The sequence below is a fragment of the Leptonychotes weddellii genome, chromosome 2 (assembly GCF_054177405.1).
Source record: "Leptonychotes weddellii isolate Sample4059 chromosome 2, ASM5417740v2, whole genome shotgun sequence".
In the NCBI taxonomy this organism is placed as follows: domain Eukaryota; kingdom Metazoa; phylum Chordata; class Mammalia; order Carnivora; family Phocidae; genus Leptonychotes; species Leptonychotes weddellii.
Window position 1 is genome coordinate 166,557,328 of NC_138370.1, and position 25,569 is coordinate 166,582,896.

Sequence of the window (25,569 nt, forward strand, 5' to 3'; positions counted from 1 at the left end):
GGGTTCGATCCCAGGACCGAGGTTCATGACCTGAGCTGAAGGGAGATGCTGAAGCGACTGAGCCACCCAGGGGCCCCAGTATCACATTTTTTTTTAGTTATCTTGTTTCCTGCTTAAGGTGAGCATTGTAGGATTATGCCTGTATTTTGTGTTTTAAAAATTATGTACGGATAGTTCTGTTTACTGAAACCTTTTTCTTTTTTTTTTTTTTTAAAGATTTTATTTATTTATTTGAGACAGAATGAGAGAGAGAGAGAGCTCATGAGAGGGGGGAGGGTCAGAGGGAGAAGTAGGCTCCCCGCCGAGCAGGGAGCCCGATGTGGGACTCGATCCCGGGACTCCAGGATCATGACCTGAGCCGAAGGCAGTCGCTTAACCGACTGAGCCACCCAGGCGCCCTGAAACCTTTTTCTAACACTGCAACTCCTGATGACTAGCAAAGTAGCTGCACTTTGTACGACTGTCCTTTAACTCAGCAGGACACCAGCTGCAGGGACAGAATTTTATTGAGACTTTACACAGCTTGATTTCTTTCTTGGTGCAGGTGAGTGAAAGATGGTTCAATTTCAAGATTCTACCCTGCAATGATTACATCTTTCTTAACTAAATCTGTGCATGCTTCTACCATTTATTTCTTTAGGACATATTCCTTAAGTGGAGTGAAGTAAAGCGTCAAAGGATACACGCTTAAGCTTTCTGACATAACGAGATTATCATCTAGAAAGTTTCTATCAAGTTTACACCTTCACTAGCTGTGACTAAAATCCTACCTCTCCATACCCTACCATACCCTAGGTAATACTGACAAAGAAACTCATTTGAGAGATAAAACATTCTTCTGGTTTTTATGTACATAATCTGATTCCATCAATCTCTCAAGAGCAAGTGGTCCAGATGTGACGGTGATGACCTGGGGAGAACAGTGGAGATGAAGAGAAATGAGCTGATTCAGGATTGAGTCAGGAGGAAGAAACAGCAAGATATGGTGATAAATTTCGGTAGGCCCTATTATGACAGAAGAAAGGGCTAACATTGCTGGAGCGAAACTAGAAAGGAAGATTGCTGTGCTGTAAAGTGTTTCTTAATTAGGGTGGGAAAGAATGAACTCGCCCAAGAAATGGCTGCTATCTTGTACTTCAGCCCTTATCAGCTGCTCTAGCATCATGTAATATCCAACACAGTAGTTGCACTTGAGGTTACTTGGTCTCTACACTCATTCTCCAGGATCCATCTGGATTCTGCAAGGGTAAGGTTGGGAAATTAAATGGAGCTTTGTTAGGGAACCACTCTCCCTGCATCCTTTAGATTTCTTATGGTAGCACTAATCTCCACCATCACCTTGGGGGTGCAATATTATTATTATTGTTATTATTTTGAATATTTGAGAGACAGCGCGCACATGTGAGCAGAGGGAGAAAGACAGGGATGAGGGGGAGGGGGAGAGACAATCTCCAGCAGACTCCCCATTGAGTTCCCACTGAGTGTGGAGCCTGACGTGGGGCTCAATCTCACGACCCTGAAATCATGACCTGAGCCAAAATCAAGAGTCAGCCTCTTAACTGACTGAGCCACCCAAGCACCGGCCCTGCAATATTATTTTTGATCTATTACCTCCTACTAGCTCAACTATCTGTTGTCCCCCAGCAGGAGATCATCAAAGATGCCCCAGGCACTCAGGGTGGCTGTTGACTATTTGTTAAGTACCGGTAGTTTGTCATTATTCCTCCAGGGGGAGTCAAGATGGTGAGGGGATAACCAGCCAACTCCACTGTTCTTGTATACAGTGTTCCCTCTTACCTTCCAGTGTTTGATCCTTGCGCTGGCAATGTTTCCTTCCACTGGGAGGTTTCCCTGAGGCACCACTGGTGGAATCTTCAGCACCTGGGCCACGGGTAACTGTACCACCACGGGTCTTTTTTGCCAGTCGGACAGTACATGAGCCAGTCCCCAAACCCCATCCTACTGCTGGCTCTCTCAGACCATGTCCACTAACATCCATGTCAGTCAGGTCCTCCAGGAGCTATATCCCAAGACACACTTAAAATTACAAGACATTAACTGGAGATCTCTGGGAACCCTGCGGCAGAGCCCCGAAGGCGGAGCTTTGGTAACTGTACTCCCCCCATAGTGACTCTCTTGAAGGGAGAACTGAGCCGCACTCCACTACAGCCTCCAGGGCCCCAGGACCAAATACTCAGAAATGTTAATATTGAGAAGCTGGGTAAAAAAGGAAAGATGAATCAAAGAGAATGAATTCAAGTAAAAAGGATTAAGTATCCATTCAACTTAGCACCAGCAAAGTGGCTAGTAACCATAACAGCACAGTGATGGTAGTGGGGGGGGCAGCCTGGAGGAGAAGGAAGGGAGAGGAGACATGCTGGAGACTGTGAACAAGGGACCGGGAGACAGGGCAGCAGCTCAAGCGCCGAGGGAAATGCTGAAGTTGGGAGATGAAGAATTCTGTGAGCTGGAGGGAATGATCCAGTAGACAGGGGACGAACACCACCCAAGGATTAAGCCTAAAGAAGGCAACTAACCTGGGACCCCGGACACTGGTGGAAAGGCTGGTCTTACACACGGCAGGCACTTCGGGAGATGGAACAGCAAGGAAAAAAAGGATGCCCTGAAGAGGTGGGTAGGTTTGTCATTCTGCGAGTGGAAAAGTAAGGGAAATCCCAGCTGATGGTTTCTTATTTTTTCACTGAAGGAGACAGCAGCTCAGAGGGTTTTCTATGTTCATCAACAATTAAGAGGTCATTAAAAGGAAAAAGATACTTACAAACAGGTAAGACTGAAAAACTGCTATTTATTTGACAGAAAACTTTTGAAAAAATAAATGGCAGTAATTGGTCCTTACATGAATTCAAAATATTTTCACTGAGCACCAAACAAAATAGTTCCCAATCTTTTCAGTAAGAACCTCTATTACTGCAAGACTGCCTAAAACTTAATCCTGCCAATCAGAGCTTCTAATTGGTATGAGGTGGCCAGGTTAACAACCTTGAAGTCATACTTTTAAAAGCTTTGTTTAATCTGTACTGAGGGGTTGGCCCCAGGCTGGGTACCCCACACACATGCACACAAACAAAAATGAGCAGTAAGTATTATGCATAAAAGATAAATAATATGTGGTCACTGTACATTCAGAGGGGAACAATGCCTCCTTCTCATGAGGGGCACAGAGACGGATACAAATCACTAACCCCCAGGGAGAATCAAGCAAGGCTGGCAAAGAGAGGGGAAGTCCTGTGTCCTCAGGGTGCAGCAGAGAAAGCGTGCAGAGACTTCAGGGACCAGGTGGCATCCAGGCCAAACAACCATGAATGGATGATGTCAATGTTATGGAGGGAGGAGCCTTCAAGGCTGAAGAAAACAAAACAAGTCAGGACACCTGACTTGCAGAAGTACTGCCTATTTAGAAAACAATAGAGCATTTGTTTTGGGTTAGGAGATGTAATCTGATAAGAGACTGGTAAACAACAGAGAAAGGAAAATCCCACCTAGGGAGCACCACGTGCAATGCCCTTCTGCACTTCTCAAGGGCAGCTCAACAGAGAATCTCATTGGCCCGTGTAACCAACAAGAGGGTAAAATGTCTTCCCCCAAAAGCTGAGGCTCCCATGATTTTTGAGGATGGGGAGTTCGCTGAGGGTCACCCTGCAGCCCACTCCCCACCCAGAGGCCCCAGTCCCTTGGAATCAACTATTCATTGGCAAGAATCATCCTTAATGAAAATTCTGCTACAAAAAACCAGAAACAAAAACGACACAAGCGAACAAAACTCAAAATGAAAAGATGATCATGGCAAGCTTTAACTTCTCATACTGCACGTACGCAAGTGCCATGCTGAAAACAAGGTCTGTCCCCTTACTTACGCTGATTCATCACTGCAGAACGTAACAAAACTTAGCTTATCACTGCTCTTACTACACACCTCCGCTCTAAAAAGTGAAAAAACACCACACAAAATATAAGCTTAGCCCAAATAAAAGTCAAAATCAACGTAAGGATCCTACTATATTATTACTACACTAACTTAGGATATTATAATCCTTTCAACCTATTTACAAAATATCCTCATTCTAAGAGCTCTGGATGCATTACAAACATCACTGTATTAGATTCTTCTTCTTGAAGTAATTTAAAATTTTGAAACATGCAAATTTACCTATTTTCTGCACTACCACCTAGGGATAATTGTCATAAAAGGCCCACCACCAAACTCCTCATCCTCTGATTCTCAGATCAGATCATACAAGCTAATCTAAAACTGGAACACAAAGAGATTAAGTCATACAAAAACAACAAAAAAATACAAACAGAAAAAAGAAACATGAAAAGGAAATCTGTAAGTAGCATCACACTACCAGTCTAAACTTTGCTAAAAACAGGAAAATTTACTTGATTTACCAAAACTATATAGGCATTTTATAAAGTACTCAAGAAATAACGCTTATAAAAATAAGGGGAAAATTTGAGGTGAGATCATCAACAAAAATCATCATTCTTTGGCAAAGAGTTCTTCCAAGATGTCATGTCCACAAGAAGTGATGTTTGTCAAAACCGTGTTTAGACTGACTCACACACCAGATCACCTTCAGGCCAGCTCTGGCTCAGGTTTGCTTCATTGGTGCAGGGATATTAGCAGATGCCTGCTCGAGGTAGGCCAAGGAGCCCTGAGGGATTTCGGCTGGCTTTTTGTGCTGGACGTTGATGTCTTCCAGCACCTGCTGCCAATGTCTCAGTTTTGCCAAGTGCTTCTGGACCAGAGCATCTTTCCGCTGTAATTCATTCCTTAGTTCTGAGACATCCTGCAAATGAGGACAACGAAGTAAGAGCAAGTTCATGAAAAGTGAAAATAGGTTCTGATTTGGTCAGAGCTTTAAGAAGTAAATTCAAAACAAGAGAATCAATTAAACCATTGTATGCCCATTACCCTGCTTGGCTCCACTATCTGAACAACCCACAGCAATTCCTCCAATGGAAGATGCCTAACACTGGGAGTTTTTATTTTTCATTTTCTTTTAATAAGTAATACAGATGTTCCAATATTCTAAAGTACCAAAGGGCAGCCAAAGAAAATCAGTCTCTTTCGCATCCTGGTCCCCAGGCACCCCACCCTCTGTCCAAAGGCTATTGCTGAGAATCTAAAACACTGAGAATCAAATATATGCTAACAACTGTTTAAAAAGAGTCCAAAACCACTGTTCTTTCAGTTCAGGATGAAGTGTTAAAATCTCATATTCAAGAGCTTTTTAAATGAGTATCAGCATTATAATTCTTTATTAAGGCCTGGCCTTGAACATACCTATGTTCTTACTCAAGTGTTCTGACATGATATGATCTGACAATGATAAACTGTAAAATATCATCTTACCCTTCACGTTCTCAACAGCTGATATCAATGAATAAAAAGAATGTTTTCAATTAATTGGGAGTAGTTACTTCAAAAGGTACCAAAAACAATCATTTCAATTTATTGTTTCTCATTAGGGGCATCACAGGTCTCTTGGGCAAGATGATTCTTCTCCCTTCCACAATGCACTTGGCAGGCTTTGGCCCAACAAACTAAATGCCAATAAAGCTTTCCAGTCATTGTGGCAACCTCAACACATTTCCAAATGCCCCAGTTTCAAACAACTGAGATAAATGAAATCCTGAGTCTCAAGGAACCTGGACAGAACATTTAATTTTTGATTCCTTGAACAAAACTTGAGCCCTTCCTGTGTCTAAGGCAGCCGGGGATACACACAGCTCACAATTTTTGTCCAGACTGAGCTTGTTGTCTACATTAATGGCTTCTCCACCTTTTTCAAGCAGCAGAGCCTTTCATCTTCCATGAAACCCAGCAAATGAAACTGCTCTGTTTGAAGCCCATCTTCCCGCCCCCCCCACCCCTGGCTCCATTACCTGCCCAGCTTGTCATCAACACTGACAACTAGCAACATTTGTATTCAATCTATAAAGCCCTACTGTAACTTGTGGGAAAAGGATGTGTCTCATTTAAAGCACATATGGAATCCTGACAACATGTGCTCTTCCTAAAAGTTGAGAAGAAATGTGAGTTCATACCTCTTTGATAACTTGCTCTGGTTTCTGGACAGATAACTGCAATCTTTTTTGTAGGAAAAAACATTCCGTCTGTCTCGCAATATCCAGAAATTTCTGGATACACTGATCAACACCTTATTTAAAAAAAGACCAAAATATTAAGAAAAACACTAGACACATATATCTCCCTCATAAATGAACAGTCAAAATATCAAAATGGCATCTTCCCATAATGTAATCTGGAATTTTAATTCTGGTCACAGCAGTGATACTGACTCCCAACCCCCATGTATTAACCAACATTAAATGGCACATAATTTGTGCTTTTATGAGGTGAATGATACCTCATTACAACACAAAAGTTCTTCTGAAGAGAGACAATCCATCCAGAGATCCAGCAAGTAGCATCATGACTTCCAGTTAAAATGTAACATGTAAAATATAGTACAAAAAAGTCAGAAACACTGGCTGCCTCTGGGGACAGAACTTGGGTGAAGTCAGGGAAGCACAAGAGACTTTTCTCTGTAACACCTTCAAAAAATAATCAAAACTTAACTTTTTTGAAAAAAGCAGTATGCATTGTTGGTTGTCACTGTCCTATACCAAAATGGAAAGCTCATTTTAAGTGGTTCATTATGAGGGAACATGTCAATTAATAAAGTGAACAAAGAACCAGTAGTATATAGAAATGACTGCATAAATCTTATTCTCTGGAAAAGTTCTCTTAGGATACAAATAGAACTGAAACACGTCGAGTATAAATTCAGCAATTAGGAATCTTGCTGAAGGTAAGAACATAATCTACAAAGAGTAAATTCTTACCAGTCCTAATTTCTTCCTGATCCGTGCCATTGACGTAGTCCTGACTCACAAGAGAAGCAAAGCAAGCCTGTGTGACCCAAACATATAAGAAAAAACATGTCATTCACATGTCAAAAATCTTACTTCAGAGTAAGAAACAACTTCTCTTGAAGTCATTCAATGAGTTTATAGAGTCTGGGTTTGCACATCGGCTGACAAGATATCCTCCTGCTAATGAAGGAACTTGGTACACTGAATCCATCAGACCCTCCGAGGGAGAGCCTGCAAATGAGGCTGCTGGTATATGCAAGCACCACCACCTAGTCCCGACTCCTGCCACTCACCCCTTTCCCCACGGTCCCATTCCACACCAGAGCCTGGGCCCCTGTTCCAGCCCCACTTACAGCCCCTCCCTCTGATGCTTACATGAACTGTATTACCACTGTGTCAGGACTTGCGTAAATCATCACCTCCTCAGAGAGGCCATCTCTCTCTCCTCTTGAAATGGCGCCCCTCCTGCTCACTATCCTCAAGCCCAGCTTTACTGTTTTTCAGAGTTAACTAACATCATTCCATTCTTTTAGTCCATTATTAGTTGGTTCCCACCAGCAGGTGGGAATTTTGCATGTCTTGTTCACTACACTCCTAGTGCAAGAAGACTGCTTGGCACTGCTTGGCTCACTAAATAGGTTAATGACTGACAGGACAACCTAAGGGAACAAGCTTGCTGTCATATGGATAAACAAGGCCCAAAGAGACAGTTTCTCTAAAGGAGCACTGATCTAGATGAATACGTAATTCAGCAACGGAGTTCTGTGCACAGGAAACTGTCAGAAAACGCACAAAGAAGGCCTATCACTGGGCAGTGGGGTCAAAAAGAGAATGGGATGGGAGTTGGAGAGGGGAGCAGCGGTCAGAAAGGAAGCCTCAAACCTCAGGAAAGCAGAGCCTCACCAGCAGTAAGTAAACTACACTTGGTGTGAGGTAGGTATATCTGAGCCCAAATTTAGGCCATCAACCAGATGTGAGGGCCCTTTGGGAAGCAATAAATTCTGCTGTTAGCAGTTTCCTCCAACTGATTTATACAGAAAAATCACAGGACGACTCCTGGGGAATCCCTGTAACAGCTCAAGAAATCAGAAAAACAAATTGCCCATTCTGTGTATTACTTGGAAAGACGACTCCTGTTGGACCTAGGACATGAATAGGGCACACCTGCTCTGAGAAACCTGTGGGTACTGGAGAACATCCCACCCAGGAGGCCAACCAGGCAAACCAATCAACAAAGGTGGAGCTGCTCCCCTACAGAGAGCAGGGCCACCAGACCCAGTGAGAGGAAATCTGAGCTCAGGAATTTTAGTTCCCTCTTACCTCTTAAAAAAAAAAAAAAAAAGGATATTACACACACAGGTCTTTATAGATAGTTGGGCAGTTGTATAGAGAAGAAGATATGTGGTGGTCTATAAAAAGAATATGCTTTTTTAGAAGTATGTGTAGGATGGAACTTTTGACTGGACAGTAGGGAAGCCCAAGTCCTAGTTCTCATTTGCATAAACTGAGGGTCTGGCTTTGGGCAAGTAATTTCTCCTCTGAGCCTGTTTCTCCATCCGTAAAAGGAGAGGATGGTCTCCAAGGTTCCCTCCCACAACAAGAGGGCATGATCTCAATAAACTCACTCCATTAAAGAGCATTTACTGAGCAACTAGAATGAGAAAGCCAGAGACCTCAAGGGACAGCACCCTTTAAAAATAGAACATGAAATGGGGCACCTGGGTGGCTCAGTTGGTTAAGCGACTGCCTTCGGCTCAGGTCATGATCCCAGGGTCCTGGGATCGAGTCCCACATCGGGTTCCCGGCTCAGCAGGAAGCCTGCTTCTCCCTCTCCCACTCCCCCTGCTTGTGTTCCTGCTCTCGTTGTCTCTGTCTCTGTCAAATAAATAAATAAAATCTTTAAAAAAATAAAAATAAATAAAAATAGAACATGAAATGAAAAGTGGGCAGGCAGGTGCCACGGGCCGCTGGAGGCTCTGGAATAGAAGCCCACAGAAACCACAGGGAAATTAAAATGTGGCCTTTGAGATGAGTCTTGAGAAGACTAGATGGGTGATCATAAAGCAGCAGAGGAAGGGCCAGGTAGCAACTCCCTCTCCTTCTCACCTGGCTTTGTCCAAACGCCCTTTTGGGTTTCGTATTCTCTGGGAAGCGCCGTTGGCAGCCAGGCTCATGTGTGCTCCCAGAGTTCCCTGGGTTTTCTTCTACCAGAGCAGTGATCACACAACACAGCAACTGCCTGCTATTTATGTTTCCTCTACCCAACTGTCATGAATTCCTTGAGGGCAAGGACTGTTTTCTCTGTATTCTTAGCACCGAAAACAGGGACTGACACACAAAAGGCTCTTTCACTGTTCGACAAATACACATCAAGCACTTGCTATCTGCTACCACTGTATTAGCACTGATGGGGGAATGAGGGAGATATGGCCTCTGACTTCAGGGGCCTGGTTTGGTGGTAAGTCCTACAAAAGGCACCAGGGTGGATCCACTAAGGAACTGATGCACAAGTTGGGGGAGGGGACGGAAACCCAGAGAGAAAACAGCACATGGAGAAAAAGTCTTCTGTGGTCAGAGTAAAAGGAAATTGCAATGGAGAAGAGACCCAAATATGCAGAGCTAGGAATACCACAGTAAACTTTCTGGCTCTGTCTCCAAGAGTGACAGGTAGCCACTAAAGGGTTTTAAGCATTAGGGCGCTGGTGTTGGCTCTGGCCAAGACTTCCACAGGGCCAGTCTTTCAGCAAGCACTCATGACTGACCGCCACCTCACCTCAATGCTAAATGCTGCTCTAAAGCCTACCAAACCCTCTCCTTCATGGCTTGGCACCACTGCAAAGGCGGCTCATCCTCCTCCCCGATAAATTCTGATGTCCTTTAAATCAGTTATCTCCCAAGTTTTTGAATGTACACTCCCCAAGAAATGCATTTTTCCCATGCAGCCCCAATAACACATTCATTTACAAACTATATTCACGCTCTACTCTGCTACTATATACAGTATAAAATGCACATGACTTAAAATGTGGAAAAGGTAGCTGCAATTATAAGTTATTTTATTTCCACACAATAATGGCTCGTCTTCCACTCTAGAGATCACTGAAAGCCATCTTATTTTTAAGCACTTATTTTTACCTCTCCTTTGTCTACTACCACTCCCCATTTTCTTTGCTAGAGGAGTTAACTTCTCGGGTAGAACTCAGAGTATGGGTCATCCCTGCCTCCCTTGCCCCTCCAGCTTTCCTTCTTCCCTCTCTCCTAGTACCAAGTTTCACACAGTAACTTTCACATAAGTCCATTTCATCTCCAAGAGTTCATTAGTTTGGGGCGATCTAAGGATGGAGCCCAGCGGAAAGGATACAGGCAGTAGCAGTGTGACGTTACCCGTCGTAGATGAAGCAGTATTAAACACGCAGGGACGCGGGGAAGAGCGCTCGGGGATGGGCCCAAAAAAAAAGATGGAACGGGAACAACCGACTAGGAACCTAGAAGGGTCCTGAGACTAGGGATGGACAAACTTCAAGTCCACGTGCTTCCAGAAACATAAAGTTTACGTCTCCGCCAGCAGACCTGAACAGAATTCCGGCCACCACTCAACGTGGAGACGAAAGCAAGTGACTTCCGTTCTCTGAGCCTGTTCCCCTATTTGCAAGCCTGATGTGGGCATCGCTGAAAGAGACAACTGCCCAGGCGCAGCTTACGTTTCAGGAAAGAAGGTAGGCTGGGAACACAGACGCCCCAGTCTCACCTTACCTCAAAAGATGACTCCAACTCGTCCACCAAGGTACTGTTAGAAGTTCTCGGAGGGCCTGGCGCGGCCTGAAGAAGCGAAGCTTGGCCCCTGGAGTCCCCGGGGTGTCCAGGTGGCTGCCCGGAGAACATACCTCCCAGCGGAGCCGCCATTTCTGGAACGGCGCGCAAGAGGCCGGCTGCGGCTGCGCAGGAGCTGGCGCGCGCAGCTCACGTGGCACGCCTAGTCATGTGCCATTGCGGGCCGCCGCAGGCGTCCATGGGGCTTCAGGGAAACCGCGGGTTTGACAGCCTTGTTTTGTCCTTTGCTGCTGGTAGGCGGCCAGGCTTTTCTTTTTATTTTCCTAACTTAAGCATTAAAGGCTTTGACACGATTTGACGCTGTTGTGGGGAGTGGAGAATCAGTAACTACGGTGGAGCTAGCCCTTCCCTGGGAGTCGGGATACTCCTGTGCAAGTCCCGCCTTTGCCTTTAAGATTTGGAGTGATTTGGGCCAAGGCTCTCTCTCTCTCCGGGCTCAGGTTAACCGTTGGTAGGAGGGAGGCACCCGTTCATTCCACAGTTACTGAGCGCTTTCTGTGCACCAGTGACCAGTCACTGTGGATATAACAAGAACAAACTGGCAAAGCTACCCTCACGTTCTCTGTGCGGAGAGGCGGGTAGCAAAAACACTAACGTTGTTAAGCCTCCCTGTCTGTGTGCCTGGCACTGTTCGCCTTGGATATTTATGGTTGCATTAAAGCCACTATGCGGTCTTTCAGTAACTTCCTTTTAGCATTTATTTATCTTTTCAGAAGCTAAGGTTTCTTTTCCCATTGTATTTAATTTTAAAGTTATCCAGCACATTGATTGAGCCTTGCGTGTCCTAGGCTGTATTTAATCTGGGGTTTTAACAGTCACCCCAAGTCTCTGTTGTCATGTTTACTGTTTCTGTGGGAGGCACACACACACAGACACACACACACACATAGCAATATCTAGTAGAGATAAGTGCTAAGAAGAAAAATGAAACCCAGTAAGGTGATGATGGCTAGTGATGGATTTGAGATGGGTAGCTGAAGTCCTCTCAAAGAGATCTGTGCTGGAGTGACTGGAATGAAAATGTAACCAGAAAACTTTTCTAGATTGGGGGGTGGGGGTGGGGTGGGGGGTGTTGAAGAGGGAACCTGCCTGGCATATTTAAGGAACCACAGAAAGGCCAGCAGGGATGGAGTGAGGGAGGCAGAGCAGAAGTAGCCAGAAAAAGCAGAGGCTCCCCTTTGCCCATCAGGTCTCAGATCAAAACTCATCTTCCCCGTGTCGATCTAAATTAGCTCCACACTCCCAGCCACTTCACCCTGTTTAATTTTCTTTACAGCACTTAAGTATTTCATGAAATTACCTTGTTCATTTGTCTTCCTTGACAAAATCACCTGACACACATGCACCAACAGGAATGCAGGCTCCATGAGATTGGGGCCTGCCTGTCTTATTCACCTGCATTCTCAACACCCAAAACTGCCAGGCATAATTGTTGAACAAAAATATAATGCATAAGGGAACTAGTGGACTCCAGCAGTTCTCAAACTGTTTTGGGTCTTAGGACCCCTTTACATTCCCAAAATATTACTGAGTGCTACAATCATTTTTGTACTACAAACATGTATGGGTTGTGTCAGTATTTATTCAATTAAAACTTGGAATAGGTAAAATATGTATTAAAACTGAGAATTTAAAAATACATATATTTAAAAATAAGCCAGTTAATGTTAGCATCAATATTTTAATATTTATCTTTTATAAAACAAAACAAAAAAAAAGTCAGAAGAGTTGGGGTCACTTTGTTTGCAAAAATAGAAGACTAACGCTTCTCACCCTCATGTAGTCTTCAACCCCAGTGGCCATCTGGGACTGCAAGAGAGCCTTGAGGCTGGGTGGTGATATACATTTCCCAGCCTGGATTTTTGATGACCATGGGGCTGCTTCAGTTTTGGTTTCTCTACTTCAGCTACCTCTTAACACTATTGTATTCTGAACCACTACTGTTTTGGATTTGGTGCTTGCCATAGCCATGCCTGGTCCTCACGGATAGACATGGGTAATACCGCCTGCCTCTGAGCGTGGTTGAGATCAGTCAAGGGTTTGTGTAATACCTGGCAGCCAAATGTACCTGCAATGACAACTAAATTTCATCTCAGTCAGATTAGATAAGCACATGAATCCAGGGCTAAGTCATGCCTCTTGGATCCCACACTCTGGTAAACACAGGAGTTCTGCTGTTCCTCTGTTTGTAAAAAGCGTTTGATAGAAAGCTTTCTATCAAATCCCTGCTTCGCCTTCTGAGTCACTGAGAAGAAATCTAATTCCAGTTTCCCTTCACAAGCCAGTGGTTCCACCTCTCCATCTTCCCTGACAAAGGAGCTTCTGGACATGGATACCCAGAGGAACCTGTTTACTCACTATTCCTGCCTGATTTTCTTTAATTCTAACAAATAACACAAATACGCATGCCCATATCCATTCCCTCCCTATAAACCACTTGAGACACATAACATCCTCTTATATGTCAAATTTTTAAAATATTAAAAATAGGGGTGCCTGGGTGGCTTAGTCGGTTAGGTGAGCAACTCTTGATTTCGTCTCAGGTCATGATATCAGGGTTGTGAGACTGAACCCTGTATCAGGCTCCATGCTCAGGGGGGAGTCTGCTTGAGATTGAGATTCTCTCTCCGTCCCTCTGCCCGTGCCCCCTGTATACTCTCTCTCTAAAATAAATAAACCTTTAAAAAATAATAAAATATTAAAAATAACTCCAATGAACAGGTTTCTTATCAAATGTTCAGTCCTAAAAAAAGAAAAAAGTATAGATAGATCCAACTCAGGGGTAATTTGTTCACCTAGATACAAAAGAAAGAAAGAAAGAAAGCTTTGTCCTAAATCTGCATAAGTAGAATTTTGTTGATTGGTTGTAGTCCCAGGTGGTAAGCAAATACTTTACCTATGAACAGTCTCTTTTATTGGTCTTGTTCCTTAACTCAAATATATTCCACATCCACTCAAGTCACTGAACTGACAGAAAGCATTACAGTGTAACAATTAAGAAGCCAGCTCTGGAGGCAGGCTCCCTCCTGTTTAAATCTCTGCTCTCCCACTTAGTAGCTTGGTGACATTGTTGACATGTTCTTAACCCTCTCTCTGGTGCCTATTTTCCCCATCTGTTAACATGGGGATAATAGCACCTACCTCACCAACTGATAAACTCATCACTGAGTGCCCTAAAGTGATTATTAACATTGAGAAAATGCTGTACCATCTTACTTAGTTCACCTAACACAGCCAAAAGAGACAAGTTATGCTATTACTAAGTGTACAGTAATACAGAATACCAGAGCCACACCAGAAAGCACAAAAAGTTGATTTATTATTTCTGACAATTGCATAGTAACCTTTAATTTATTCCTCGCATCACAAATCTAAAGGACAACTTTGCTCAATTAAAAACATATACTCTGAAAATTAATCAGGTAGTTTTTAAACATTTGATCATTTATAGAATATCTTAAAAATCTTTGCCAAGCAAGAGATTAGCTTTACCTTTATAAATCTCTACATAAAATGAACAAATCAAGGCAATCAAATTTTCTTTTGTTCTACATTTTTAAATACCACCCTTTGTTTCTTTTGAAATATTTTCATCCATTCATTCAAAAATATTTTGAGGCTCAACTGCCCATTTAAAACAGAATGAGAGAGTTTTAGAGGATGTGAACTAAACATTGTTTTGACTGAACTGAAGCAAGAACTCTATCAGGGTCCTTGTGGGCCTCCCAGTCATGCCCTTCCGCAGATAGGGAACCTCATCTTTGTTGGTCATCACACCTGCTATATCTAAATGTGCCCACTTAGGATGAGTCACAAATTCTTTCAGGAACGCTGCAGCTGTACATGCTCCCGCAGACCTGAAGAGAAAGACAAAAATCATTGTTTAACCCCATGTAAACGTGCAATGAACATTTCATTAAGATCCTCTATTCTTGCTAAGTAGCTTCTATGACCAGAGAGCAAAAGTCAAGTTTATGAGATTAAAACGTAACACAAAAACCACTTTCAGAATATTTATTTTCAGACATAGCTTTAAGCAATAAAGGGTAAATTCTAGATTCCTCTTCCCCATGGTAATGAATTCACCTCTTTTTCATCTCTTTCCCTTATGATTTGTTTAAAATGACTCAGCTGTGAAGACATGCAAAATTTTGAGCACCAGATGTAAAATACCTTGAAAATTAAAGATGTTTGAAATTAGTGCTTATGAGCACTGTATCAAAAGGGAATTGGCTACACTTCTGTGAAAGGGCATAAAATTTAAAGTCATTTTGGTAACCAATGACTGTAGAAATGTACTTTCATAGCTCCTTTTACATACCTATATTTTCCAATGTTATTAATATCAGCAAGCTGGCAATCTACAACTTGTTTTGTATAATGTTCAAAGAGAGGCATCCTCCAGACACGATCGCCCGTTTCAATGCTGGCCTAAAGAAGAAATAGGTGTAATAGTTGGAAGACTGCATGAAGTAGGACACTGATGTATTCAATGATGGAGAGAAAGAAAACTGTTCTGACCTGTTATTCTCAAACAGGTAACTATTCAACCGGGTCCAGAATCATTTCAGTTAATGAAAAGATTTACTTAAGAATTATAAAAGAAATCAGGAATGTTATAAAACATCCCACAAATTTGTAGGGCATTCGCTAAAATCATCAATTCTTACGGATCTCAATTTACAGTATGCTGGTATCCAGCAGTACATTGACTATGGGACTGATTATGGGGAAATAGCCTTTGTGATGCTTGTCACCTCAGTGTGCTAAAGAATACATGCCTGAAACTGCACCACTGAAGACCAGAGTCCAAGACAAGGTGACCTTATTCATTCACATAATCATATACACACTCATTCACATTCATCATTTACTGAATCTTGACAGAGCACCACCAGGTGTTGAAAAGAAATTCAACATCTGAGCCATCAGAAGGCTCTGAGGCTGGTAGGAAAAACAGATACACAGACTGTTTTAATACACTGTGGTCAGAAAGAAGACCCAAAAGTGAAAAGTCAGGAAGCAGCAACAGAAGCTGTTATTTGGAGACATGAGTAAACAGCAGCTGAATGAGCCCCAGGGTTGAAAGTAGCTGCCTCTGGGAAAACAAGACTGTAGACTACTGTAGACTGCTGACTGGTATTGAAATGTTTATGCACACAGAACTTTGATTTTTTTTAAAAAGCTTAAATTGAAAAAAATCAAAACAGCACTGTAGGTGCTTAATAAAGAGGGACACTAAGTGCATGACAGGCCAGAGGAAGAGTCCACCTGCCCAGCCTGCACAGAGACAACTGAGCTGAATGTCACAAGGGTTAGGCAGGAAGGGTAAATTTAGGACCATAAACCAACATCAAGTATGTATTCAAGGACATCTTGGATTTGTCCCCCACTGGCACATAGTAAGCTCCTATTCATTACTTGTTGAAAGAGGGAGATACCAGAGGGAGTGGTCTGGAGCTCAGGAGAGAGATGGGGGCAAGCAGCAGAGAGGTGCTGGCTGAAGCCACTGGGCTTCCATGTGAAGATGCGGGGGAAAAGAAGAGAACATGGTCTAGGACTGAACACCCACGAAAGGGGCAGACAAAGGAAAAACCTGGCAAAGGAGGCTGAAACAGAAGTTGGTGGAGAAGGGAACCAGAGAGATGATCACAGCAGCGAAGAGTGGGGTGTCACCAAGAGGCTGGACTTGCAGGCTGCCTCCAGCCAGGCTAGGTAAGGCTGAGTGGGTGAAGGCATGGGGAGAGGGGTGACAGGAAATGGCTGTTTGGAAGAGGCAGGCTGGCTATGAACAGCTGTGCACGAGGCACAGCGCATGGCAGTCAGAAGACGTCCTTATCCCCGCCCACGAACGGATCAGGACAAGCCCTACTTACAACAAGCATTCACTAAAGGTCATCCTTCCTTGACAAAGCTGTTCTCATAACCTTTTCTACCTCAGGGAGTCTGCGCGATGGCCGTGGTTTGTGAGTCACTTTCACATCATTCTGAGACCACAGGAGGAGAGGAGGAATGTGGTATCACAGCTATCATTTTGGAACATTATTATAGAGAACCCAAAGCACATTGAATAGATGTATTTTCAATTCAAAGGCAAATCTATGACATAAAAATCACTTTAACATAGGAGTAGTAAAACAGTAAAAAATATTATTCTAGCTAGAATAATTTAATCATCTATCATTTTAGTCTCTATTATTCCTACCTCAAATAGTTTGTTCCACAGCCAGGATGAATTGGTAAAGACCCCAGTGGCACCGGACCCCAAGGCTATGTCCATGGCACCTGCAGGACACAAGCCCTCAGGTCAGCGTTCGGTCTCTCCAGGCATGATGGCTTTCTCTGCTGCTCAAACTAAAACTTCAGCCTGTAATTTTATTTTTTTATTTATTTATTTTTAAGATTTTATTTATTTGACAGAGAGAGCACAAGCAGAGGGAGAGAGAGAGAGAGAAGCAGGCTCCCTACTGAGCAAGGAGCCCAATGTGGGACTTGATCCCAGGACCCTGGGATCATGACCCGGGCCGAAGGCAGCCGCTTAACCGACTGAGCCACCCAGGCGTCCCTGTAATTTGATTTTAATATCTGCTTCATTTTCATAACTAGAGAAGCTTTGAAAATCCTTACTGTATATATTTAATATCTTTCTACTTTCTCAACTAGAATTCAACTTCAATAATTAAGGAAAATGTAAAAAAGGAAACAATACCAAATATCACCAGTAATCTCATCCTCAGCATTAACCATTACATGTTTTTAATGTTTCCTTCCAGATTTTTTTCTAAACTTTTAAAAAACATAATTAAGACCATACTGTTCATGTCCAAGTACGTGTTCTTCCTCTTATGCTTTAAACATTTATTCCACTTTTAGAAACAAATGTTAGAAAGTAGTTTTAATGATTTTAAAAGTCCATTAGGTAGAGGTATCATAATTTACTTTCTATGGGACATTTAGGCATCTCTAATTCCTCAATATTTTTAATCACATCTGTAAGATTCTCTGCTATTAAGATTCTCTGCCCCTTTTTCTTTTTTTTGGAAAAAAGTATTATTATTTTATCATACCTATTTGTTTCATCTGCATTTCCTTCTCCAACAAAGGTGCATCCATTGGTTGACTTCTCTTTTTACATTTATATATATATTTTAAAGATTTTATTTATTTGAGAAAAGAGAGAGAGAGCATGAGAGAGAGCACAAGCAGGAGGGAGGGGGAGAGGGAGAGGGAGAAGTAGGCTCCCCACTGAGCAGGGAGCCTGATTCAGGACTTGATCCCAGAGCCCTGGGATCATGACCTGAGCCAAAGATAGACGCTTAACCGAATGAGTCACCCAGGTGCCCCTACATTAATATATCTTTAAAAATCAAGTTAAAATCCAGATTTCCAAGTTCTTTGTGGGCACACATTCCTGAGCACCTACCTCCATTAGAATGCTGCAGCTTAGCGCCACCTTCTCTGGTTCTGGTACCAGCTCCCAGCAGTTTCATTTGTTACTCGCCTGGCCCTGGCTGCAAGCTCTGGGGCAGGGATCATGTTTGATTCCTAAGTATGCGCTTAGGGCCTAGCACATTGCCTGGCACACAGGAGCTCAGTATTTATGCAAAGGGAAAAGCAAACCCCACTATCATTCAGTACTAGGACACTCCTGGAACATCAGAGGAGACACCACAGAAGACGAGGGCAATTTTATAGTTTTCACAAGGTGGTACTTGCTCCCTGTAATACAAGGCGTGTCCAGGTTGCTCCTTAATCTTTAACTGCGGCTTTTCATGGACTGCTTGTTAGCATCTCCCCCAAGGAAAATGGATACTTGAAAATACAATTCTATACACTGTTTTGTAGACTTTTTTTTTTTTACAATAAACAAAACTTCCCACATCCTTCCATTTCTTTGCAGTTGGGATTACTGGTTGTAGGACACCCAATGAGTGGATCCCCTAGACTTGCATGTTTGTGGGTTAATATCTGCACACATCTCTGATTTAAGAAATAGAGCTCAGAGCCATCATTTCATTTTGTTAATCTTGGTTAACCCCCCGGCCACACACACACACACACACGATTACGTGGACTCTCCAGAGAAGAGAGTAGCACTTTAAAAATCCATTCCTCTGTGTCATGAGGGCTCTAGATTGTACATTTTCCCCAAAACATCACAAGGAAATTACGTATTGTTGGTTAATCATAAGGGATGGCAAACCGTTGACAATTTAAAAAGTAGTGACCCATTTGTAAAACCCTGTGATTCTGCATGACATCTGAGCAACCTCGGTCTGTTTGGTCATTTGTTCTTCAGGTTTTGTTACTCTCTACCTCCCAATTCTCTCTCAAGCCTATCCACTTCTCCCTACTGCTACTGCTACCATCGTCATCCACAAACTGGACTATGGTAATAATTGTCTTAAAAAACAGCAACAACAACATAAACTTCTGGGAATTTCCAAATACATACGAAGAGAATAGTATAATAAATGCACAGATAGCTGTTAACCAGCATCAGCAATTACCAACTCATGGGCAAACCTGTTTCATCTATAGCCCCTGCGCAACAGATTATTTTGAAGCCATCTGCAGACACCCTAACATTCATCCACGATACACACACTCAGGCATCTACAAGAGTCAACAAGCACACTGCTCACCCGCCTACCTGGCCGGCCCGTTACCTTGGGCCCTTCTCCAGGGCATTCTGCACACAGCCAGCACGGGCCCTTTCACGGCACAAACATGATCTTATTGGCCCCATAGCTTCCTGCTGCACTTGCCTCAGGACAAACCCCAGTAACACATCAAGGCCAAGCTGGGGTCTGGTGCCTCCTAGAATGTTGGCCTCGTGCGCCCACCCCAGCCACACCGTGCTCTTCCCAGTTCCATTTGCCGTTACCCCACACACCCCAAAGTGAAAGGTGCCCTCCGCTGGCATGATCTTCCTTCCCTCCTCCACCCAGTGCTGCTTCCTCCTTCAGATCCCAGCTCAAGCAGCAGTTCTCAGCAAGATGCCTGATCCTCAAAAGTAAGACTGTGATATCCTCTACTAAAGCAGTAAGAAATGACAGATGTAAATATTTAATATGATCCCAACTGAGATCAAGGCTCTAAAGCTGATTCCATTACATTCTTTAGAAAATGCTCTATTTTCTACATATGGTGACAGAACTGCTACCATCACCGATTTCAAAATTACCAAGAGCAGAGGCCTACGTTCCGTATTCTTTTCTGAGGCCCATTTGGAGCCAGAGGTGCTAACTGATCAAGTTACCCGAACTGTCAGTTTCACAGAAACATCAAAGCTCCAAATCTAAATCACAACCATGCATGAGGAAAATGGAAACAGGCAGCACAACTGAATGGCCATCCCCGGAAGAAGCCATGGCTCCTACAGTCTGGTATAGGCCTGCCTTTTCCAGGACAGTAACACTGGTTTAGTGTCTGCCAGGCCAGGGACATCAACCTGGATCATCTCATTTCATCTGCATAGACACCCCTCCTGTCAGTGAGATGCTATTATACCCTTTTTACAGATGAGGTTTCTTTGGCCTTGTCCAAAGTCCCATGCTATTAAGATGCAGGACAAGTTTTAAAATCAGGTCCTCCATCTCTAAAGACTGTGTACCTCCTCCCACCACGAACCTGGGGCTGGAAAGTGTTTCTTATTCTTCCCTTTGATCACAGCGACTGGAACTCAGAAGGGGCTCGGTGAGTGTGTGGGCAACTTCAGCCAGGCCAACACGTGGGCAGTGGAAAGGCTCACCCATCAGCTTGCTCTTGGGTACCTGGGGCCAACTTTCCCACCCTCAGACTAGGAAAAAAAAGGGAAGGGGGCTATGATTCCTCATTTACAGAAAGGGTGTATTACCACCCACCTCACCACTGCCCCTCAAACACCTAGCAAATCTATGCGCTTATTGTTAAGAGCCACATAAAGGGGAAAACACGAACTGATTTCTGCTAAAGTAAAGGCTCACATGAGCAGAGGAAGAATTAAAACCAAAGGATAAAAAACTGAATTTTAATCTTAAAAGAGGCAGAGACAGAACAGAATGAATCCCCGGAAAGAGAACTGTTGGATCAAAGACTACTAATGTCTGCTTCCTGCAGCAAAGCAATACCAGTTGTCATCCCTTCGGGAATGAGTTCGTGACTCCACAGACCCAGTGGGCTTCTAGCCTTCCTTCAGCCAATGTTTGCCACATGCAGGGGCTGAGTTAAAGAGGCTACCTACAAACCCCTCCCAAATTCCACCACTCTGTGAGGGTAACACGCGCCTCCCAGGTACTGATGTCCCAGGGGGATCAGGTAACTTGCCCAAGGCTGAAGGGCTGTAAGTGGCCCTAGGAGACAGTGAGTTGGCATGGAGCTCATGCTGCTGCCGCGCACCTCACGCCACCTGCCTGTTAAATGACGACCTTCCCATCCCCCCCCAACAATGTTTTTGTTTCTTTGTAACACCAAGAACAAAAAGTTCAGAAAACTCAGCCAGCATCAGATACGTTGACTAATACAAACAGCTCCTGATTTGGGGATCTGTCGCTAATATTTTCAGATCTGTATCAAACAGCAATCATACCATAAAACATCTTAGTGTCATGTGCAGAGGTGACTCTGGATGGGCTGATGTAACCTGCTTGTGACTTCTCTTTCTAGAGTTACAGGCTGGAATGTTTTAAAACAAGAAAGCTAATGTTTAAAACAGTTTACAGCTGCAGAACAATTTCCCTAGTGAAACATATTTGAATGCAAGCGGAGCAAGCCAACTTTCAGCAAAATCATGCCTCAAGTTAACGTGCGCACCACCCTACGCCAACAAATAGGGCTTTCTTCAAACAAACACAGGAAAAGCACGCTGGTTGACCTGTTAGGGTGGCGGCGTTGATGATGACCTTTGGGTTAAAGGTGTGCGCATAACAAAGTGCATCAGCCAGTATAAGCCTCCCCTCAGCATCGGTGTTATCAACCTGCAAAGATAAGGATCAAAAAAGTTAGGGTAAGATGACACAAGTCAAGAATATCAAAACAAGATACAACACTGTTCAACTTAAAAGTGAGAAAAGCTAGTGTGACATCTGTCCGAGTACCACATACTCAAGCTTCAATTAGAATAGGAAGGTATTTACTCTGAAGAGCAAACATAATTTAATAATCCCTGTAGCAGAGCTGATGACCAAATGCTAATGACTTTAGAAGCAGAAATAAATAGAAAATGTCTGGCCCACTGTACCAACAAGTATCTAACAGGAAAAAGGAAAATTTCAAGATTGAAAACAAAGAAGCTAAAGAGTTTCGGAAGGTTATGGCGAGGTGGCAGTCTGGCTCTCCAGACAGAAGAACTCTTGCAACTTCAGCAACTTTACAAAGTTTTTTAAAGGAGGCTCCACACCCAGCATGGAGCCCAACGTGGGGCTTAAACTCACGACCCTGAGATCAAGACCTGAGCTGAGATCAAGAGTCCCTCCTTTTTTTGTTAGTGTCTGTGTTTGGTCGTGTGCCTGGGACAGGGTGTACCTGATTCTGCCTGGACTGGTAGAGGCCAGAGTGTTATTTTGGTGCGCATACGTTTTGGTGACTGTGTCTCTGTGGTTTCTTATGAAATGCAAGAAAAATTCCTGTTTCTTTGTCATGCTGCCTGGGAAACAAGCCCCCTCCCCGGCTCCTCTACATTTCTAGAAAAAACAATCTTATTGATCATATCATTTTCATATAAAACCACCTTCTGGGGACGCCTGGGTGGCTCAACCATTAAGCTTCTGACTCTTGATCTTGGCTCAGATCTCCATCTCAGGATCGTGAGTTCGAGCCCCTCCTTGGGGCCACACTCAGTGTGGAGCCTACTTACAAATAAAATAAAATAAAAAATATATAAAAACCACACACACACACATACAAAAAAGAGTCCCTCCTTTTAAAGAGTGGCCAGGCATCATGGGCGGTGTGTGCATGCATGCAGGTGCCCCAGCAGAGGACCCTGCAGCCACATCCCCACGAGTGCAGAGTCCATGATGCAGGATGGTGTGTTCCACCTGAACCCCAAAAGGAAGAAGTTAATCATGGCCCAGGTCTATCTCTAGAAAACAGCTCAGGCTTTTCCTGCTTTGCCATGCTCTGCAGGGCTTGCTGTAGATTTGCGGTAATTTGTGTGTGTATGGCTTACAGGAGGAACAGTAAGATAGGGAAAATACTTTTATAATTCCCATAAAGAAATACTTTTGACTTTGCAGGAAAAGCTACTTGCAATGAAGACACTGCCCTCCCTAAATGGAGCCCATGCTCTGAATGGAAATTCAAGGTGTGCTTATGTGGTCACTGGAGGTTCCACCTCTTGGATCACCAGAATGGGCAGGGCTACGTTTGGCATTCACACACCTGTATGGTCTTCCCGTTCTTGGCTTTGACGACATCCCCAGGCTTGTTGGCTTTACCACTGGGCATATTTTCACAAAGAGGGGCCAAACCTATTGGAAAAGCATATATGAAGGAACATGGAATGTGCTGGGTCTACACTCACCACCCAAAGGACCAAGGCCACTGGTGGGCCATCAGAAGTATGCCAGACACCACCTTAACCAAGTGATAAAATTTAGCATCACCAAGGACCCAACTGACATCTTGTGTGCCAGCCACAGGAAGTGCAATCACTCAGGTAGTGTTCCAACCAAGGAGTCTAACCCGATTCTGTCATGAAGAAACAACCAAATACGTCCAAATTGTGGACCATCACAAGACAAGCCTGAACTCTTCAAAACTGCCAGTGTCATGAAAGAAAGAAAAAGGGCAGGAAAAAGTTTCCGGATTAAAAAATATTAGAGACGTGGCAACCACATGCAATGTGTGATCCTTAACTGGCTCTTAGGTTTCAAAAATAAAAACAAGTAAATGTGTGTGTGTGTCTATATACAAAATGAACATTTTTGTAGACAACTGGGAAGTCTGAATTAGGTGACTGTATCAATCCCTGTGAATGACAATGGTATGGTCATTACACAGGATGTCCTTGTTCTTAGAAGACAGACACATGCTGAAGCATTCGGGAGTGACATGTCATGTCTGCAACTTACTTTCGAAAGTTCGGCCAAACAGGGCTAGGATATCAGCAGGGACGGGGAAGGGCGCCTGTGAGACAGACCTGGAGTCCAAGTACACCTTCCCTTGGTGTAGCACAAGGGACGTGACGCTGGGAAAGTCATTAACCGAAGCCCCCCCCACCCCCCCACTCCTCTGAAACATGGCAAACTCCCAGCCTTGGGTGTGGCATCTGGAACTCCACAGAGAGCTGGTGTGGACTGAACACTTCGTCTCAACCATTTTCTGTATATGCTGCCACGTCATCAGCCACAAGCCTGATGAGACCATCACTAAATGTGCCTGCTGTGCCCTTCCACCATGACTACTGAGCAGTTTTCACTGGAGTAAACCACAAACTTGACATTATGTGCCCCTAACTGCTAAATGCTTTTTGCAAAAGTACAAAAAAATCAATTCTAGCTATAGCCCGTGACTGCAAAACGCATTTAACTCAATCAGTTCAGACAAGACAACACTTAGCTAAACAGCTTCTGTTTGATGAAACCATTTCTTGATCTTTTCAGGTTGGAGGAAGCCAAGTCTGCTGTCTGGTCTGTCGTCTGACTGGATTCCAGAACTCTCCAGGACACCCCCCTTTGCCCCCTCACCTACGATGTTAATGGGCAGGTTCAGCTTGGCAGCAGACACGATGGCCGAACAGATCGTGGCAGCTCCCCCCATGTCGGCCCTCATGAGGTCCATATTTGCAGAGGGCTTGATGGAGATGCCACCACTGTGGGAGAAAAGGACAGCATGCACCATCAGCGGCAACGAAGAGGGCCCAAATCACTTTCTTAAGAAAGAATATATAAACGGAAGCACTATCTACCTGGCAAAGAAAATTCATATTTCTGAACTGAAAATCTGAATGATTTCAACATTTTAAAAGATATTGCAAACTTTATAAAAATATAAATGTGTGTCTTAGCTCATTTTATTTCTTTTTGGATGAAATGTAAGCGGGGTCAGCGGAAACATTACTACATCACACAATCTGTGCTGCTCAAATCCCATCTCTGTATTTGCTCATTAACTCCTGACATCCAAACAGATTTGTCTTTTCAGCAAATTTTATGAATCGATCAACTTATTGAACCTGAGGGTCACAAACTGTTAAGGAAGGAAAGCCAGCAAGCTCATAAGACTGGGAGGATCTCTCTCAAGCCACGGGACAGGGAGACAACAATTCCCTCCGACACCCCTAAGGGGTGATTCATCCTGATGGCAAAATACAAACTGAATCAGGAAGAGGCACAAGAAAGATGCTCACCCAGGGGCGCCTGGATGGCTTAGTCGGTTAAGCATCTGCCTTCGGCTCAGGTCATGATCTCGGGTCCTGGGATCAAGCCCCACATCAGGCTTCCTGCTCAACGGGGAGCCTCCTTCTCCCTCTCCCACTCCCCACCCTCTGTTCATGCTCTAACACACTCTCTCAAATAACCTCTTTAAAAAAAAGAAAGAACGAGAGTTCACCCAAAGCCTTAAAGACAGCGCTCAAGAGGGAGGGGGGAAAGGTGGCGGAAGAGTAGGGGACCCTGTTTCAACTGGTCCCCGAAATTGAGCTGGATATCTACCAGACCACTCTGAGCACCCACGAAATCAGCCTGAGATGTAAGAAGATCTGGATCTCTACAAACAGAATATCGCAGGCAGTTGGTTTTGAGGTACGAAGCGTGGAGCCGTGATTCCGCGGAAAGATATCGGAGGATAAACGGCAGCGGGAGGGTGCCTGGCCATGGGGATCCTACACCGCTGGTGAGTGACAGCCTCGCT

General features: G+C 43.8%; 2 protein-coding genes and 1 long non-coding RNA gene across 3 annotated transcripts in view; all 3 read right to left on the bottom strand.

The window, feature by feature from the left end:
- Positions 1-2,786: 2,786 nt before the first annotated feature.
- On the bottom strand, positions 2,787-10,843 carry MED28 (mediator complex subunit 28). The gene is made up of 4 exons (XM_081812570.1): positions 10,657-10,843; positions 6,874-6,940; positions 6,073-6,185; positions 2,787-4,811 (listed from the first exon to the last, which is right to left on the bottom strand). Exons 1-4 carry the CDS (start codon positions 10,804-10,806, stop codon positions 4,614-4,616), a joined length of 528 nt encoding a protein of 175 aa, XP_081668696.1. The 5' UTR covers positions 10,807-10,843; the 3' UTR covers positions 2,787-4,613.
- On the bottom strand, positions 7,414-10,638 carry LOC145720229 (uncharacterized). The gene is made up of 2 exons (XR_014143089.1): positions 9,707-10,638; positions 7,414-9,676 (listed from the first exon to the last, which is right to left on the bottom strand). It is a non-coding gene; the product is annotated as an uncharacterized LOC145720229 (long non-coding RNA).
- A 3,486-nt stretch (positions 10,844-14,329) lies between the features above and the next one.
- Positions 14,330-25,569, bottom strand: part of LAP3 (leucine aminopeptidase 3) — a 14,614-nt gene continuing 3,374 nt past the window's right edge. The window contains exons 3-8 of the mRNA XM_081813174.1: positions 24,405-24,571; positions 23,098-23,186; positions 21,590-21,692; positions 16,940-17,019; positions 15,056-15,165; positions 14,330-14,591 (exon numbers count right to left, since the gene is read on the bottom strand). Coding sequence (XP_081669300.1) covers positions 14,402-14,591; positions 15,056-15,165; positions 16,940-17,019; positions 21,590-21,692; positions 23,098-23,186; positions 24,405-24,571 — 739 coding nt within the window. The 3' untranslated portion in view covers positions 14,330-14,401. The remainder of the gene's footprint in view (positions 14,592-15,055; positions 15,166-16,939; positions 17,020-21,589; positions 21,693-23,097; positions 23,187-24,404; positions 24,572-25,569) is intronic.